Source organism: Talpa occidentalis, unplaced genomic scaffold (assembly GCF_014898055.3).
Source record: "Talpa occidentalis isolate TD23 unplaced genomic scaffold, MPIMG_talOcc4v2.1 talOcc4.3, whole genome shotgun sequence".
NCBI classification, from domain to species: Eukaryota; Metazoa; Chordata; class Mammalia; order Eulipotyphla; family Talpidae; genus Talpa; species Talpa occidentalis.
Window position 1 is genome coordinate 129,549,210 of NW_023603184.1, and position 14,687 is coordinate 129,563,896.

The following is a 14,687-nucleotide window of genomic DNA, read 5'->3' on the forward strand; positions in this document are numbered from 1 at the left end:
ATTTTAGAATGCATTTTTTTTCTTGGTCTAAAAGAGAAGTAGAAACTATAAAAGAAAAGATGGATAGATTTACATATATAAAAGTTTTAAAAAACACCTGTATTGATTAAACATTAAAAGTATTTAAATGTGCAAATTAGGCCAAAAATGAAGTTGGAAAATTATTTTGGAATTTATACCAGAGAAAAATTTAATAATATAAATACAGGTGGTGCTTTTCTACATAAACAGGAAATATTCAAACTCACCACTGTCTTTTGCCCACTCAAAGACTAGGTTCACAGACTTACATCATTAATGATAATAAGCAAAACAGATCATACTAGCTAACACTGAGCATTTTTACTGGAACAATAAGACATTGTTCTTAATGTTTTATGCCTGATTTTTTTAACTTTACCAACCAACTTTTAAAGGGAGCGCTCTTATTTTCTTCATTTTTAAGTTGAGAAAATTGTAAGAAAGAAAAGTCCTCACATAACTTGCCCAGAGCTACATGCTAGGAAGCGGCTATCAGAAGTCAACCCCTACTGTTTGGCTTTAGGCTCTGTGTCATTTCGTTTCTTCCCTCAAAAGGCAAGAAGAGGAGATTTAAAAAGTGAAAAAGTTGGCCTATAAAGACACAAAATAGCCACCCTTATTAATAAACCAAAAATTAAAATTAAAACAATAGTGAGGTCTGTCATCTCTGCTACACGGATAAGATTCTTTTATCTATCTATCTATCTATTTATTTATTTATTTTTACATCATTGTTCATTTTTTTCCAATGTTTGATTTCTCTTCTCAGGTGTTGTCCCCATAAAATTATCACCACTAAGACACCCCTGAACCATCACCAGACTCTCCCTCCCATTTTGATCCCACCGAAGTGAGAGAAAATGTATACTTCATTTCTTTAAAGAATCAAACTCTCTCATACTGGAAAACATCAAAGAATGAGATTGAACGACTGAAATTTTTGAGATATTTCTGAAATGTTAAAGTAGATACAACTAAACAAACACGCAGACACACATACTGACAGGCACACACACACACACACACACACACACACACACACACACAGGCATTCGCAGCAACCACCATCCCCAAGCTTGGGGTCAAAAAGCTTGGATGGATTTAGAGAAAATCATCGAGATTACCTCGATGATTAATTAATCAAATTATTTAATTGATTTTAGCAGTTTAACTGCTTTATGCTCAAACTCAGAGCAGCTGGTGCAAAAATCTTTGCTTCCAGAATAAAGTCCTCCAAATTAGCCTCTAGAGACAGAAGGCTGTTCAAGAGTTCAACCAGGAGTCGGGAGCCAGAGCAAAGTGGAACTTCAGATCCTGCATTCTTCCCCAACAGATGCAAAGAAAGAAACACACAATTAAAAAAAGGAATGATATCTCTACTCAGAGTGGGAAGAACTGTTGTAATAAAATTGAGCTATTTGCAGGAGTGAGGAAGTCAGGCTAGTGGTGTGTTCATTCGAGTTCCCATGTCTCTTCCCTATAAACGAGGTGACTGTTGTCCTGCCATCTCTGCCCCTTTGTTCCACAGGATAATGCACTTTCCAAGGAAGAGAAAAATTGGTCTATTAGACCTTACAAGGGCCTGTGAAGCCCACGCCAGCTATGTGTATGATCAGGTAAAAGTTTAAAACTCAATCTTTTTCTTGTATAAGCGTTACCCAGGAGCTTATTAAAGATGAGCACTGCTGAACTCCCTAGAGAATGGGACTAAGTAGGTCGGTGGCAAAGCCTAATAGTGTGAGTTTTAACAAGCATGGACTAATTCTGATGCAGGTGAACAGTCTGTAACATAGTGGATCTATAAAAGACAAAAGACTGATGAACAATAATAGCACAAACAAAATGTTGCCAGAAACAACTACTGAATTTCCTTGGGGCTAGCATTTATTTGGTTTTGAATTCCTTTCTCTTCAAGTTTCTGTTCATTTGTGAATAAATTTGAGCAGAACTGTCACCTGTCTTTCATAGATTTTTTTTAAAGATTTATTTATGCATACAAGAACTGGGGTACAGGCCAGAGGTGTGTGTGTGGGGGTGAGAGGATTCACCAGAGTGGGGAACAGAACAAGCAGATTGACTGAAATACACTGCTGAGAAGAGCAGCGGGTGAGTCAGAAGAGGTCTGCTGCACCATGTGTGTAGCTCTCTGGCTGGGGGTCGAACTCGTGCTGCAGTGGCTGCAGATGGCTTCATAGTTTTCGTCTTAATCACTTGCGCCACCAGGGAGTCCCTTTTCATAGATTTTAAGGACTGACAAGATATCATTTGCAAAGAGCTTTGGTGGGCAAGTCATTCCATCAATTTTGCACGAAGGTTTTTTTTTTAAGTAAATAATGATTCCAAGTTTACCTGTAATATAAGCAATTATATATTGTATATCTTATGGCAGGTGTCCCAAGTTACAGTTATTTGTAATAGTTTTCATTTTCAATAGTTGAATATCTTCCTGTCTTTGAATATATAAATCTAGAGCCTGCAGATTTACACCTATTTATGTGACTTGAACAGTCTAAGTCTACAAAATCGTGTAAGTTTTACAAAAATTCTGGCATATGGGCATCTCTTATTTTGTTGAATATCTAGTTAAGAAGCAGCAAACAATTACAGTATCCTTTTAGCTCTACTGCAGGGTTCCTTACTGTTGACCTTTGGGGACGGATATGTCTCTGTTGGGAGAAACTGTCCTGTGACTTGATGAGGCTTCGCAGCACTGCTAGCCTGTCACTATCATGAATCTGAGGCACGAAGGTGACACAATCAAGATGTCTGCAGATACTGCCAGATGTCCTGTGGGGCACAAAATTGCTCCCGGTTCAGAATGATTGCTGTGATGCACAGCAATTTTTTCTCAAGTTTTGGGAGAAGCAACAAAGAAATGAAAAACTGGCTAGAAAAGTGAGTCTGGTGTTTGTGGGGCCTAAGGAGCATGAAAATATTATAATACTCTTATTGCACAAATAGGAGGACAAATCATCAACCAGCAGTACTTCAATAATTGATTGTCTAGGCCTGGGCCAAATGTACAAGTGTTTATTTCCTGATGTATGAATATAGAAAATAATGATGTCTATCTCACAGGGTTAAAGTAAGGATTAATTTTTTTGTACAGTACTTAGAAAGGTAACCACAATGTAATAAATTGCTTAATAAATACTATTTATCAGTATTATTGCTATTACTATTAGTATTACCATTATTATTAACTACTTAACTATTATTTTCTTGTATGAGTAAGGTAATATAAGAAGTAATATCTAAATAATTTAATTAATTGAAGATATTAGATAATAGTGACTAAACAGTTATATTTTGAAAAAGAGCACAAATAGCAACAACACCCCACAAAATCTTAAATCTCTGATAGAATAAGTAGAAAATGAATTTACTTGGTAACTTCACAGAAGCGCACCTCTGCATATGTTGTATAACTTAGATCTTGCTACTTCTAAAAATCACATGCAACTTTACAAAATCTATATATGATATAAACAATGCTATTAAAATAGAGATAGGCATGAACATTTTCAGACATGTAGATGTAGAAATAAAAAGACATCCCTTTCTGTAGTTACAGAGCTGGCCAGTCATCAACAATGTGTACATTTTAAAAGCAAATCCAGTTTTCTTTTGGCACTGAAATGAAAGCTAATTGTGCCAAATGTCAGAGGACCCTTATGGTCAAGACATGAGGGAATTATCATGCTTCATCTGTGGGCATAATTCCTCCCCAGCTGTATTACACCCTAGGAGACTGAATATTCTTGAACTCAGTATCTATAAAGTAAGGCCTCTGGCATCCTGATGATGATGCTTCTAAGAAAAATAAAGGAGCCGACTGCGCCCCAAACGAAGGTGTCTAGACACACACACACACACACACACACACACACACACACACACACACACACACAAACGCGTTAAAGAATATTAGTTGTCTTTCTTTAATGCCTGGCCCCACAAAATGATACCCAAAATATTTGACCGGCGCATTCTCCTGGAGTCGAAAACATCCCTGCCTCTTCTAGTGGTTGGGTGAAAACCAGAACTTTCGCGCAGCCACAGGTGCAGCACGCGCCTGGCTTCGGAAGCCTCCGGCCACACTGACCCCCGCCCACTGCCTCCCGTGGCTGGTGACCGGGTACGACGGGGCAGGAGGGAAATTTGGGGCCCTCCCCAAGGACCAGGGCGTGAAGACTGGACGTTGGAACAAGGACACAGTGCAGGGACGCGGAGCCGATGTGACTCTGGCTCCGGCAGTAGCCGTCTGGATTCCTCGGCGCGGGGCCGAGCGCCGGTGAGGACGGCAGCGCGCGCCTCGGGAGACCGGTCGCTCCTGCCTCCAGGTGGGGCGCGCGGAGATCGCGGGGCGCGGGGGCCGCCCCGCCCCGCCGCACGCGGAAAGGGGCGGTGAGTCAAGGGCGGGACGCGACACCGGAGCAGACCGCGAGTCGCGGCGCTGCAGGACTCAGCTCTGAGTCTCCCGCCCGGCGGCCCCAGGCCTGGCCACCCCACCTGCGCCGCGCTCCGGGGCACAAGTTTGTGCCGCGCCGGCCAAGTTGCGAGACCGGAGCTTCTCCTGCGCTCCTGGAAAAGTCCCTGCTTCTCACTCAGGCTGGTCCGCCGGGCATGGTCGCGCTGGGGGCGCCGCTCCAGGTCTGGGGGTGGCTGCTGCTCGGCTGCTGCCTCCTCGCTGGAGCCCAGGTAAGATCCTGCGTCCCGCGGCACCTGCTTCCCGGACCGCGGGCTCGGACTCTGCGTTGGGGAGGAGAGTGAGGCTCACGCGGGCTCTCATGCTGATACATTCTCTCTCTCTCTCTCACGCTCACACACACACTCACACACACACACACGCAACCTCACAAACACGCACGCACACGCACACACCCCCAGCAGGGTTTGACAGTCACTAATTGGGCTGCAAAGATCTGATTTTTAGGTGAGTGATGTCCTGGGCTGGCACTGTTCAGATCAGCAGCTTAGCAACTGCAAAGTAAGGGGATATTTATTAACAACAGGTTCAGGATCAGGAGGACAAGACTGGGAGGTGAGGGAACTTTTCTTATGCTTAGACTCTTTGGTCCCCGTTTAATCAATCCAAATTATGTTTATCTGCCAACAATTAACTGTCACTTTTGAGAACTTCAGCTTACGGGATTGGTGGTGATGTGAACATGGTCTGAAAGGTTAGTTGCCTCTGCCAGGTACAGAACCATGTATCATTAAAGCAAAACGACTAGGTGGAAAAAAATATTATGTTAAATCAAGCTCAGTTGTTAATGTTAAGAATAATAGTTGTCCCTTTGTATTTTTGATATCGTTTAGTGATTTTCTGGGAGATCTTTCACAATGGAGTACCTCTCATGTGTAGTTACAATTCATCTGGACTTTTTTTTAGTCAAATAAAATGTTCTGATGACATTTAGCTTTTCAAATGTGCTAGAAAGAGATGCATGTAGTGATGGGTTTAATGCAGCTGAAGAGCCCTGTGAATTTAAACCGAATCTATGTTAATCCGCTTTTTCGGTAGGGGGCGCACCAGGACTGCCAAATGAAACCCAAGTTTTGTTTTGTTTTAATTTCTTTCACCTTGAGAAAATGAAGGCGTTGATTAATGTACTTCTAGCTAAACTTAATGCCGTGTTCTTAGCTTTTAGATGGCCATTTTAAATTTCAGTTGTCCTGAAAGTGTATTTGTTTTTTAACCACATAACCATGTTAATAGAAAAGAAAGAGGACTAGGATATTTTATGTAAATTTGTTCTGTTAAAAAAGTCAAACAATAGGTGTACTAAACATTGACTAAGAAGATTAGCAATGGATGCTTAAAAGTAGGGTATGCTCAAACCTGAAAATTTTCACCAAGTTAACAAAAAGAACAAGAATGAATAAAACTAACTCAAGAATTTGTTGCTACATTTCATGGCATTAATAGGACTCTGCCATCTCAGAAATACCAACATTTCTCTCTCCTAAGATATTTGGATAATAAGCTTAGAAACATAGTTTCCATCTGAAAGGGACAAATGCATGCTAGCTATTTATTTTAGTCATTGTTTTCGATGACTTTATCTAAGAAAATGAGGAGATTCTGTTTAGTACAATTAAGAAAAAATAATCACTATGGGATTATGGGCAGACTATTTCTTTTACTTTTAGCTTTCAATAAAACAATCAGGACAATGCCCACTTTTCTATTTCAAACCAAGGTTTATCAATATCAGTACTATTGATATTTTGGGCCAGATAATTCTTTGTTTGGGGGACTCTCTTGTACATTGAGGAATATTTAGCAACATTCCGGTTCTCCTTCCACTAGATGCCGGTAGTACCCCCTGAGACAAACAAAAATGTTTCCAGATATTGCCAAAAGTCCATTGGGAGGCAAAATCACCTCTGGTTGCTTTAAACTGATTTCCATTTACGTTTATAAATTAAGAATTGTAAAAATGATAGTTTATAATAATAGATTATAATTTTTAGCATTTTTAACAAAATCTGAAGGTTCTATTCACACACTGACACACCTTCAGTTTCATCTTCATTCCCAGTTAATACATATATTAAAAAAACCTAAGGGCATATTGATAGAACAGGGGGAATGCATCCAAGCAGAATTAGTTTGTGTAGAATAAATGTTTAATATTCAGCAAACAGTGGATCATATTGTTAGGGGGAAAGGATGTCCTAAAGCTAGTTCCATACAGGCTTTGTGGACTCCACCCCCACTCCAGACCAAAGCCAAAAGACACTGGGAACTACAAATCCCATCACCACCAAAGGGAAGGTTGCTGGAACCTGAGGGTGGGGTTAAGCAGCCAGGTTTGGTATAAAACCAGACACATGGGCTTTGGGGGGATTCCCTTTTTGGCTCTCCGCCAGCTTGCAGCGCGCCGCCAGCTCTGAGAGTGCCTTTGGGTTTCCAGGTTGGCGGATTGGGTAGGACACATTAAAGACAATATCACAAAAGAGATAGCGTAGGCTTGTACTCACCAATTATTTTAAAGTTCTCAGCAAGTTTTGGTCTCAATGCACAGTTCAAATCCCATGTGCTCATGCATCAAGGTTGAGTCCAGCAATGCATCTTCAAAATGCATCTTTATTACCAGTTTCACATGGTAATGAAGACCACTGTGTAAATATGTGTAATGTTTTCTTTGCTCTGTCAGTGGGTTCTTTTGGAAACAGATTCCGAGATGGAGTTAGAAGTGCAAAAGGTTTATTGAGGGATAATGTCTATGAAAGATAAAAAAAAAAGTGTGAGGAAGCAGGATTGGACAGGGAGATCTTCAGACCAGGATGCAAATCTGACAAAGTCTTGGCCAACCCATGAAGAGCTCTGGGGCAAAGGTTGCCCATCAGAGGATGAAATGTCCAGGTGATGATGAAATGACCAGGTCCTTGTACTCCTGCTGAGCTCAGTCGTGGGCCCAGGGGTTGTTTGTAAGATCATAGACTTGGCCCCAAAGCTGAGACCAGTGTTTGAAAGTCCTGCAGCTAAAGGCCATTAGCCAACTTCAAACATTATGAAAGGTTGGTCCTTTCTGGAAGCTCTAGCTCAGTACTGCTCCTTCCATGGCTGCTTACAGTTATCAAGAAATAGTGTTGGTTTTGCTGGACTTGAGAATTGGCTGGCATGTGAGTCACTCCCCTTTATGCTCAGTGTGACTCTGAGACAGTGTGTGCAGGGAAGTGAGTGTAAATCTATCGCGTGGCATCCCAGAAGCTCATGACACAGCGAGTATAAGTACAGAAGTGCCACACAGTGCGGGGTGTGAGCAGATACCAGCAGGTGGCTGCATTCACTTTCTGCCTCTTATAGCACGAGGCCTTCTGGGCATGACTTGACTAAATCTCCGTGCTCAGGCTCCATGTGGAAGGAAGATGAGCTCGACAGACCTGCCGGTGTGAAGTTTCAGAGTCTACTGAGAAATCAGAAACCTCTTCCTGGGTGGGGAAAAATGATAATCAGTGATTATATATTTACTTACTGAGTACCAAATACTGTGCAAAGTACATTACTAGTTTCATTTATTTTTGCCTCATTAGTCTCATAGTAACTTTATGAGATATTTGCTGGAATTGTTCACACTTTACAAATGAGAATGAAAAGAGATGTTATGTAATATACTCAAGTCACCCAGCTGACAAGCCGGGCAGCCCTGGTTCATACTCTGGCTTCGATGCCTGAAAACTGCCCCCTAGACTGGTGCTCTCATTCTAGAGATCAAGTGGGCACTGATTAGCTAAATTATGTGTCCATCCACCCTCGGTCTCAGCAATATCCACTCCTGGGTATATCCCCAGGAATTTCCCACACACATCCACATGATTATTACAGTTAATTCTGTGATGTGTTTGAGAGTTGAGGACAATCTGGGTGTTCATAATGGGGTACTATGCAATGTTAAAAAACAAGGGACTTAGAGAACACTAAGCAACATGAATTAAAATCTTTAAAACAGGGCCTCCCCGGTGGCGCAGTGGTTGAGCGCTGGGTTGGGAAGCTGCCCGCAGCCGTTCCATCCCCAGCCACCGGGCGAGGGTCCCACATGGTGCATGGACCTCTCCTGCCGCCCGCTGCTCCCCTCAACAGTGTAGTTCGTCACTCTGCCTGTTCTGCTCCCCGCTCTGGCTCTGGTGAATTCTCTCACCCTCCCGCGCTTCTGCCTGTACCCAGTGCTTGTATAAATGAATAAATAAATCTTTAAAAAATAAATAAATAAAGAGGAAAGTTTTTAATAAATAAAAAAAAATCTTTAAAACAGTATAAGATATGGCACAGAAACAACAAGATGTAATGCCATTTATATACCTTGAAATATATACTCATAAAACATCAACATATTGTATAAACATATTCAGATAAAAGATGTATGTGCATATATATATTTCACATGAATGGTTGCATTTTGGAGTAAGGAGAAGTAGCAGTGGGTATAGTGATAAGGGGGGAGATATAATCATAAATAGAGCAGGTAAGCCTGCACTCTGTGTCTCATTCTCCAGTTTATTGCAAATTTTGGTGATAATAGATGGAACTCCCAGAAGTCATTGGTAGCTTTAAGAACAAGGGTATATAACTAGGACACAGCTTCTCCAGATGGTAAGTTAGGACACTGCCCTTAGCAATATCAAACTGACTTGACTGTTGGTTATCGCCTGCAATGTGCTTATGTCCACAAGCATTCTTGTAGTTAAGGACCCCATGGTTGGTTTGTTCTCCTCCTTGTCTTTAGTCAGCCAGGATGGTTTCCATTTGTCCTCTAGTTATAGGGAAGCCTTGAGGGTCTCTCTGGAGACCCAGAGGTAAGTCTCATTGCTATCATGCTATCACCGCTGTAGCCTGAGTTCGATCCCTTGTCTCTGGTGAATCCTCTTACCCCCTGCACCTCTGGTCTATACCCCAGTTCTTATTTGCAAAAATAAGTAAAAATAAATCTTAAAAAAAATGATAGGGGGACCTCCCTGGTGGCGCAAGGGGTTAAGCACCGCACTAAGAAGCAATCAGCAGCCTCTGCAGCAAGAGTTCGATCCCAGGCCGGCCAGGGAGCAACCCACATGGTGCACCAGACCTCTCCTGTCTCGCCTGCTGCTCCCCTTAGCAGTGTATTTCAGTCAGTCTGCCTGTTCTGCTCCCCACTTTGTCTCTGGTGAATCTTCTCACCCCCCAGACATCTCTGGCCTGTACCCCAGCTCTTGTGTGCATAAATAGATAAATCCTTTTTTTAAAAAAAGATTTATTTATTTATTTATACAAGCACTGGGTACAGTCAGAAGCGCGGGAGGGTGAGAGAATTCACCAGAGCCAGAGCGGGGAGCAGAGCAGGCAGAAGGACCGAAGTACACTGCTGAGGGGAGCAGCGGGCGGCAGGAGAGGTCTGCGCGCCATGTGGGACCCTCGCCTAGCCACCAGGGACCAAACCGGCGCTGCAGGGGCTGCGGGCAGCTTTGTAACCCAGCGCTCAACCGCTGCACCACCAGGGGAGGCCCAATAAATAAATCTTTTTTAAAAATGATAAGGAAGCCTTGAATCCCTAAGGGGGTGAACTTTTTGGTTATTGTAGTAATTGTGGATTGTTTCTTCACCGGGGGTGGGGGGGTGGAGGGGTGGGGGGGTGTTGGGGGTGGGTCAGAAGCAGCAAGATGGAAGGGAGCCGGGTGTGAGAAAGAGAGAAAGTTGCATTTCCCCAGAACTTCAATTCATTGTGAGTAAAATATTTTCAACTAATATTCACATGTTCCATTTATTTTCCTGTCTTGAGCCCTAATTGTTTTTGTCATCTTTTCAAATCCAAGTTTTTCCTTCCCCTCTATTTTGATTTTTGCCTTTTCTCCAAGTTATTTTTTAAATCTTTTAACTGCACTGTGATTTTAGGCAGTTCATTTCACCTCTGTGAATCTTTTTCCTCTGCTCAAATGGGGCAATATGGCATTAACCTCATAGAGTGTGAGAGTATAAAAGTGCGTGAGCAAATAAAGTCTTATGATGTCTGATAGTGAAAATGTCAGCTCTTTTGTCTTCTATTAGCAATTAGTAAAAGGTTTTAAATGGACTGATTATTAGGTTGCGATTCTAGTAGGTCTCCCTCACCTGGAGGTTCACTGTCTGTGGCTTTAGTCTCCTGTGGTCAGCTGTGGCCTGAAAATATTATGGACAATAAGACATTTTGAGAGAGAATGAGAGACTGTATTTCCATAACTTTTATCATGGTGTATTTTTATAATTATTCTATGTTTTGTTCTTGTTAATATCTTACTGTGTACAATTTATAAATTAAATTGTGTTTTATATATTGGCAAAAACAATAGGGCTTGGTGCTATGCATTGATTCAGGCATCCATTGGGGGTCTTGGATTCTGTCCTCTGATGATAAGGGGGGACTATCGTATTCTGAAATATGATTGGGAACCACTGAATGCTTTCCAATGGGGGGTGTGTGTGTGCGTGTGCATGCACACGCGCGCGCATACTTGCTCACCCCTCGAGCCTGGTCCTTTGCCTGAAACAAGTTACTTCTGATGCAGATAGTTTGTCATTCAGAACCCAACTCCATTCTGATAGTAGTTGGACATTTTGTTTCTAGTACTGATGGGTGTTATAAATTTGCATTAATTTAAGTACTTGATTACTATCTTCTCCTTTAAAGAAGTCATTCTGAAGGCAGCTAATAAGAAGACAGGTGCAGCAGTGCTGATTATCACAGGCATGTCTTGTAGCAGTGGAGCTGCAAAGAGGCAGATTCATGAGACAGAAGGTACATTCAGCTGAAGGAAAGTGATATGTGCAGGTATGATGAGGTAAATTTTTAGATAAGCTGAGCCTCTGGCTATTGCGTTTGGAGCTAAAGGAAAGTTCTGGATTTAGCAGCATCACTTTATAGGAAGAACTTGAATCCACATGTGTGAATAATACTCTCAATGAGCTTATATAGAATTAAAAGGACTGGCTACATTATTTGCAAAAAGGTATGCAGACTGGTTTTCTGTAAGATTATCCCCGAATTGTAAATTCACAAGGGGAAAGGGACAATGTGGAACCCCCTGTGATAATTAGCATGGTGCCTTTGGGTAGTAGATTTTTCATAAATATTTGAATAAGTTCATTTGTGTTTCATCAAGAAAATTCTGCCCCTTTGATCCCATGTGGAACTCAAGTCTCTAATCTCTTACTCCAGTTTAATTTTGAAAGGTCATTCTATTCCAAGGGGCAGAGGAGGCTGCCCAGGGTACCAATGCAGCAATAAAACCTGCCTCTGTGCACTAAGAGGAATGGAGGAGAGCACCGCTGGTCAACCATGTCTCTAAGAGGGTCCCCTGTTTGCAGAGCTCGCTTGTTTTAGTAGATGCCAAACAGGTGAATTGGTGAGCTTGGCAGTTATCCCACTGAAAGAATTTTATAACCTCCCAAGGAAAGTAAGTCAGAGCTTTTGGAAGGAGGAGGAAACTGTACAAAATGCTAATATTTATGGGCTTTGACACCAGAAGTGAATTGGGAATCTATGTTTCCTACCCTAAAACTATTACTTACCATCTCAACTTAGTTTCTTCAGTTGAAAAATGGGAATGATCTAATGCCAAGTTCATTATGTTGGTTTATGGAAGTATATGAACCCCTCAGGGGTCAATACTGAGAATCTATTATTTTTATTAATTAAGTCATACCTCTAAGCTTATTTCTTTTTTTTTTTAAGAGAGTATTTTTTTTTTTAAAGATTTATTTATACAAGCACTGGGTACAGTCAGAAGCGCAGGAGGGTGAGAGAATTCACCAGAGCCAGAGCAGGGAGCAGAGCAGGCAGAAGGACCGAAGTACACTGCTGAGGGGAGCAGCGGGCGGCAGGAGAGGTCTGTGCGCCATGTGGGCCATGTGGGACCCTCCTCTGGTGGCCGGGTAGCAGCCAGGGATCGAACTGGCGCTGCAGAGGCTGTGGGCAGCTTCGCAACCCAACGCTCAACCGCTGCTGCGCCACCGGGGAGGCCCTAAGCTTATTTCTTAACATTAAAACCTTTTCCCAAAGTCTGTAACTATTGCTTGTTTTAGCTTTTTTATAACCACATTAACTAGAACTCCCAGTTTATAAATGATTTATAAATATAATGTTATAATTGATGTTTATAAATGATGCTAATTATTTTAAGTCATTTATTCAAAGCTAGTATAGAAGTTTTGAATGATAACATGTATGATTGTTTTAAAAGTCATAACAAATATGTTATGTCTTTTAAAAATATGCCAGAGTAGTTGTATTGAAGTCCTGCCACAGATATTGGATATCTGAGGGCAAGAACTGATTCTTAATCTTTATTCTGCCATATGTGGTATCCAGTAAATGCTCATTAAATTTTGGTAAGTGTTTGAGGACCTAGGTAAAAGGGCTATTATTATACATTGCTACTTGAATTAGCAAATAAGTAAAATTATTTTCTTAACAATAAGGTACAGATTGATAAAAATTAAACTACCTAGCAAACAAACAAAAATATTGCTTAATATTTAGTCAAATATTTATGTGATAAAATTAGAATGGATTTATATGTATAATTAAAGTTTCTAAATGTAAACTTCTGCCTCTTCTTTATGAAACCATTTATATTGACTTACAAAATGGCTGAAGTTTCCTAACAGAATAATTTATACTAGTTGTCACTTTCCTTACTTATATAATAAGGCTAATTCTATTTTCTATGAGAAAAAGTTTTTTAGTTTTTTCAAAAATACATTTTTCTGAGAGCAGAGAAAACAATACATTTATAAGCCAGTTTTGTGGGCACAAGATATGTTTAAACTTGCATATCCTTCTGCCTACACCACAAGAGATTCTGCCTTGAGAAAAACACTCATGTGTATATGGAGTCCTAAAGCGGAACTTCTCTCAGCACATGTTCTGGGATCTTATTTCCTAAATGAATAAAGTCTGTAAGACACAGCAGCCAGAAGCTTTTTGTAGTCATTAAGGCAAAACTTAAGCACAATTTTCATGTTGATTGATTGAGCTTAAAGATACCTAAAAGCTAGAAGAAACCTTGAATAGACTCTTGGGGCTTTCTTGTAGCCGCAAACAAGCATTTTAAAATTCCTTTGAGAGACACACCATACTTCTGATTCATACCAGATTGGTAATAATTAGTAATGCCATTTTGTTTGTGATTCTGTTGCAGTTTTACCACTCATGGGAATTGCGTGCCAAGTTCCTGAGAACCATGTTGTACCTACCTGCGGGCTAGATTATGGCTCAGCTTTCTTTTCTCTCTTCTGCCACAGTGTCTGTTGACAGTGTCTCCTTCTTGGTATATCTCAACAGGTTAAATATGCCCAACGCTTCACTGCTAGGTTAACAATGCATACAGAGTGAGTAGATGAATGGCTAAAGGCTTTTATGAACATGAGGAGGTACCTTCCAACAAAAATTCTTCTCTAGGTTTTCTCATTTTCAATTCCATGAAATTGCATTGGGCTACTAATTATGTTTATTGTGCAGGATGTTATAGTGATTAAGACATGGATCTGAGTTCAAGGAAGCTTCTACTCTAGAGGAGGAGAGAGTGCCAAATAATGCAAAGATGAGTGCTTTGCCTCTGCTCTGGACTTTGTCTCCCTTGGTGCAGTGTCTTTTCCCTAACTGATCTGTGTAGGGTAAATGAAGTTGATCAGGCTTTTTATGCCATTGGCTTCTGTGGTTATCACCTTCAGCCTTGATCTTGTTAAAGTAGAAGGTGCCTGGGTGCCGGGCATGCTTACCTAATTATGGACACCTGAGCATGGGTGTGTGCGCATGTGGTGTGCAAGTGTGCACACCTGTGCCTGGGAGGGAGGGGATAAAGGGGTGGTGTCACCCTTGGGAAGGGGCTCAGGTTTCTGTTCCTTGCTGGCTTTCCATTAAAACCTGTGAAAATAATGCCAAGGTCTCCAAAATTCTCTTTCAAATTGCTAGAACCAACGGTGAACTTACCTGGCCTGGGATGGTTGCAAGTCAATCTGTCTTTTTTATGTCCCTGTTGTAAGTGTCCATGACAGAGCCTTAAGTAGAGATGGGAGAAGCCTGCCTGATATCTGCCAGTGTTTTCTTATGGTCAACTTTTTCTGTTTTTGCTTCACCAAGTTTATTTTGGTCATATGATTAGAAGATTAAAGTATAGGCTTGGTGCTATTAGCAGTAACAAGGTTT

General features: G+C 41.3%; 2 protein-coding genes across 4 annotated transcripts in view; both read left to right on the forward strand.

The window, feature by feature from the left end:
• Positions 1–872, forward strand: part of PIKFYVE (phosphoinositide kinase, FYVE-type zinc finger containing) — a 106,701-nt gene extending 105,829 nt beyond the window's left edge. The window contains exon 45 of one of the 2 annotated variants that reach the window (XR_008553644.1): positions 791–826. Coding sequence is in view for 1 of the 2 variants with exons in the window: in XM_054700032.1 (XP_054556007.1) it covers positions 791–831 (41 nt within the window). In the remaining variant the exon portion in view is untranslated. Of the gene's footprint in view, positions 1–790 lie in introns of both variants that reach the window. The other variant, XM_054700032.1, reaches the window with a different exon arrangement.
• A 3,639-nt stretch (positions 873–4,511) lies between these two features.
• Positions 4,512–14,687, forward strand: part of PTH2R (parathyroid hormone 2 receptor) — a 62,699-nt gene continuing 52,523 nt past the window's right edge. Inside the window, exon 1 of one of the 2 annotated variants that reach the window (XM_037523948.2) lies at positions 4,512–4,722. In XM_037523948.2, the coding sequence (XP_037379845.1) occupies positions 4,648–4,722 (75 nt within the window). In that variant the 5' untranslated portion in view covers positions 4,512–4,647. The remainder of the gene's footprint in view (positions 4,723–14,687) is intronic. The other variant, XM_037523947.2, reaches the window with a different exon arrangement.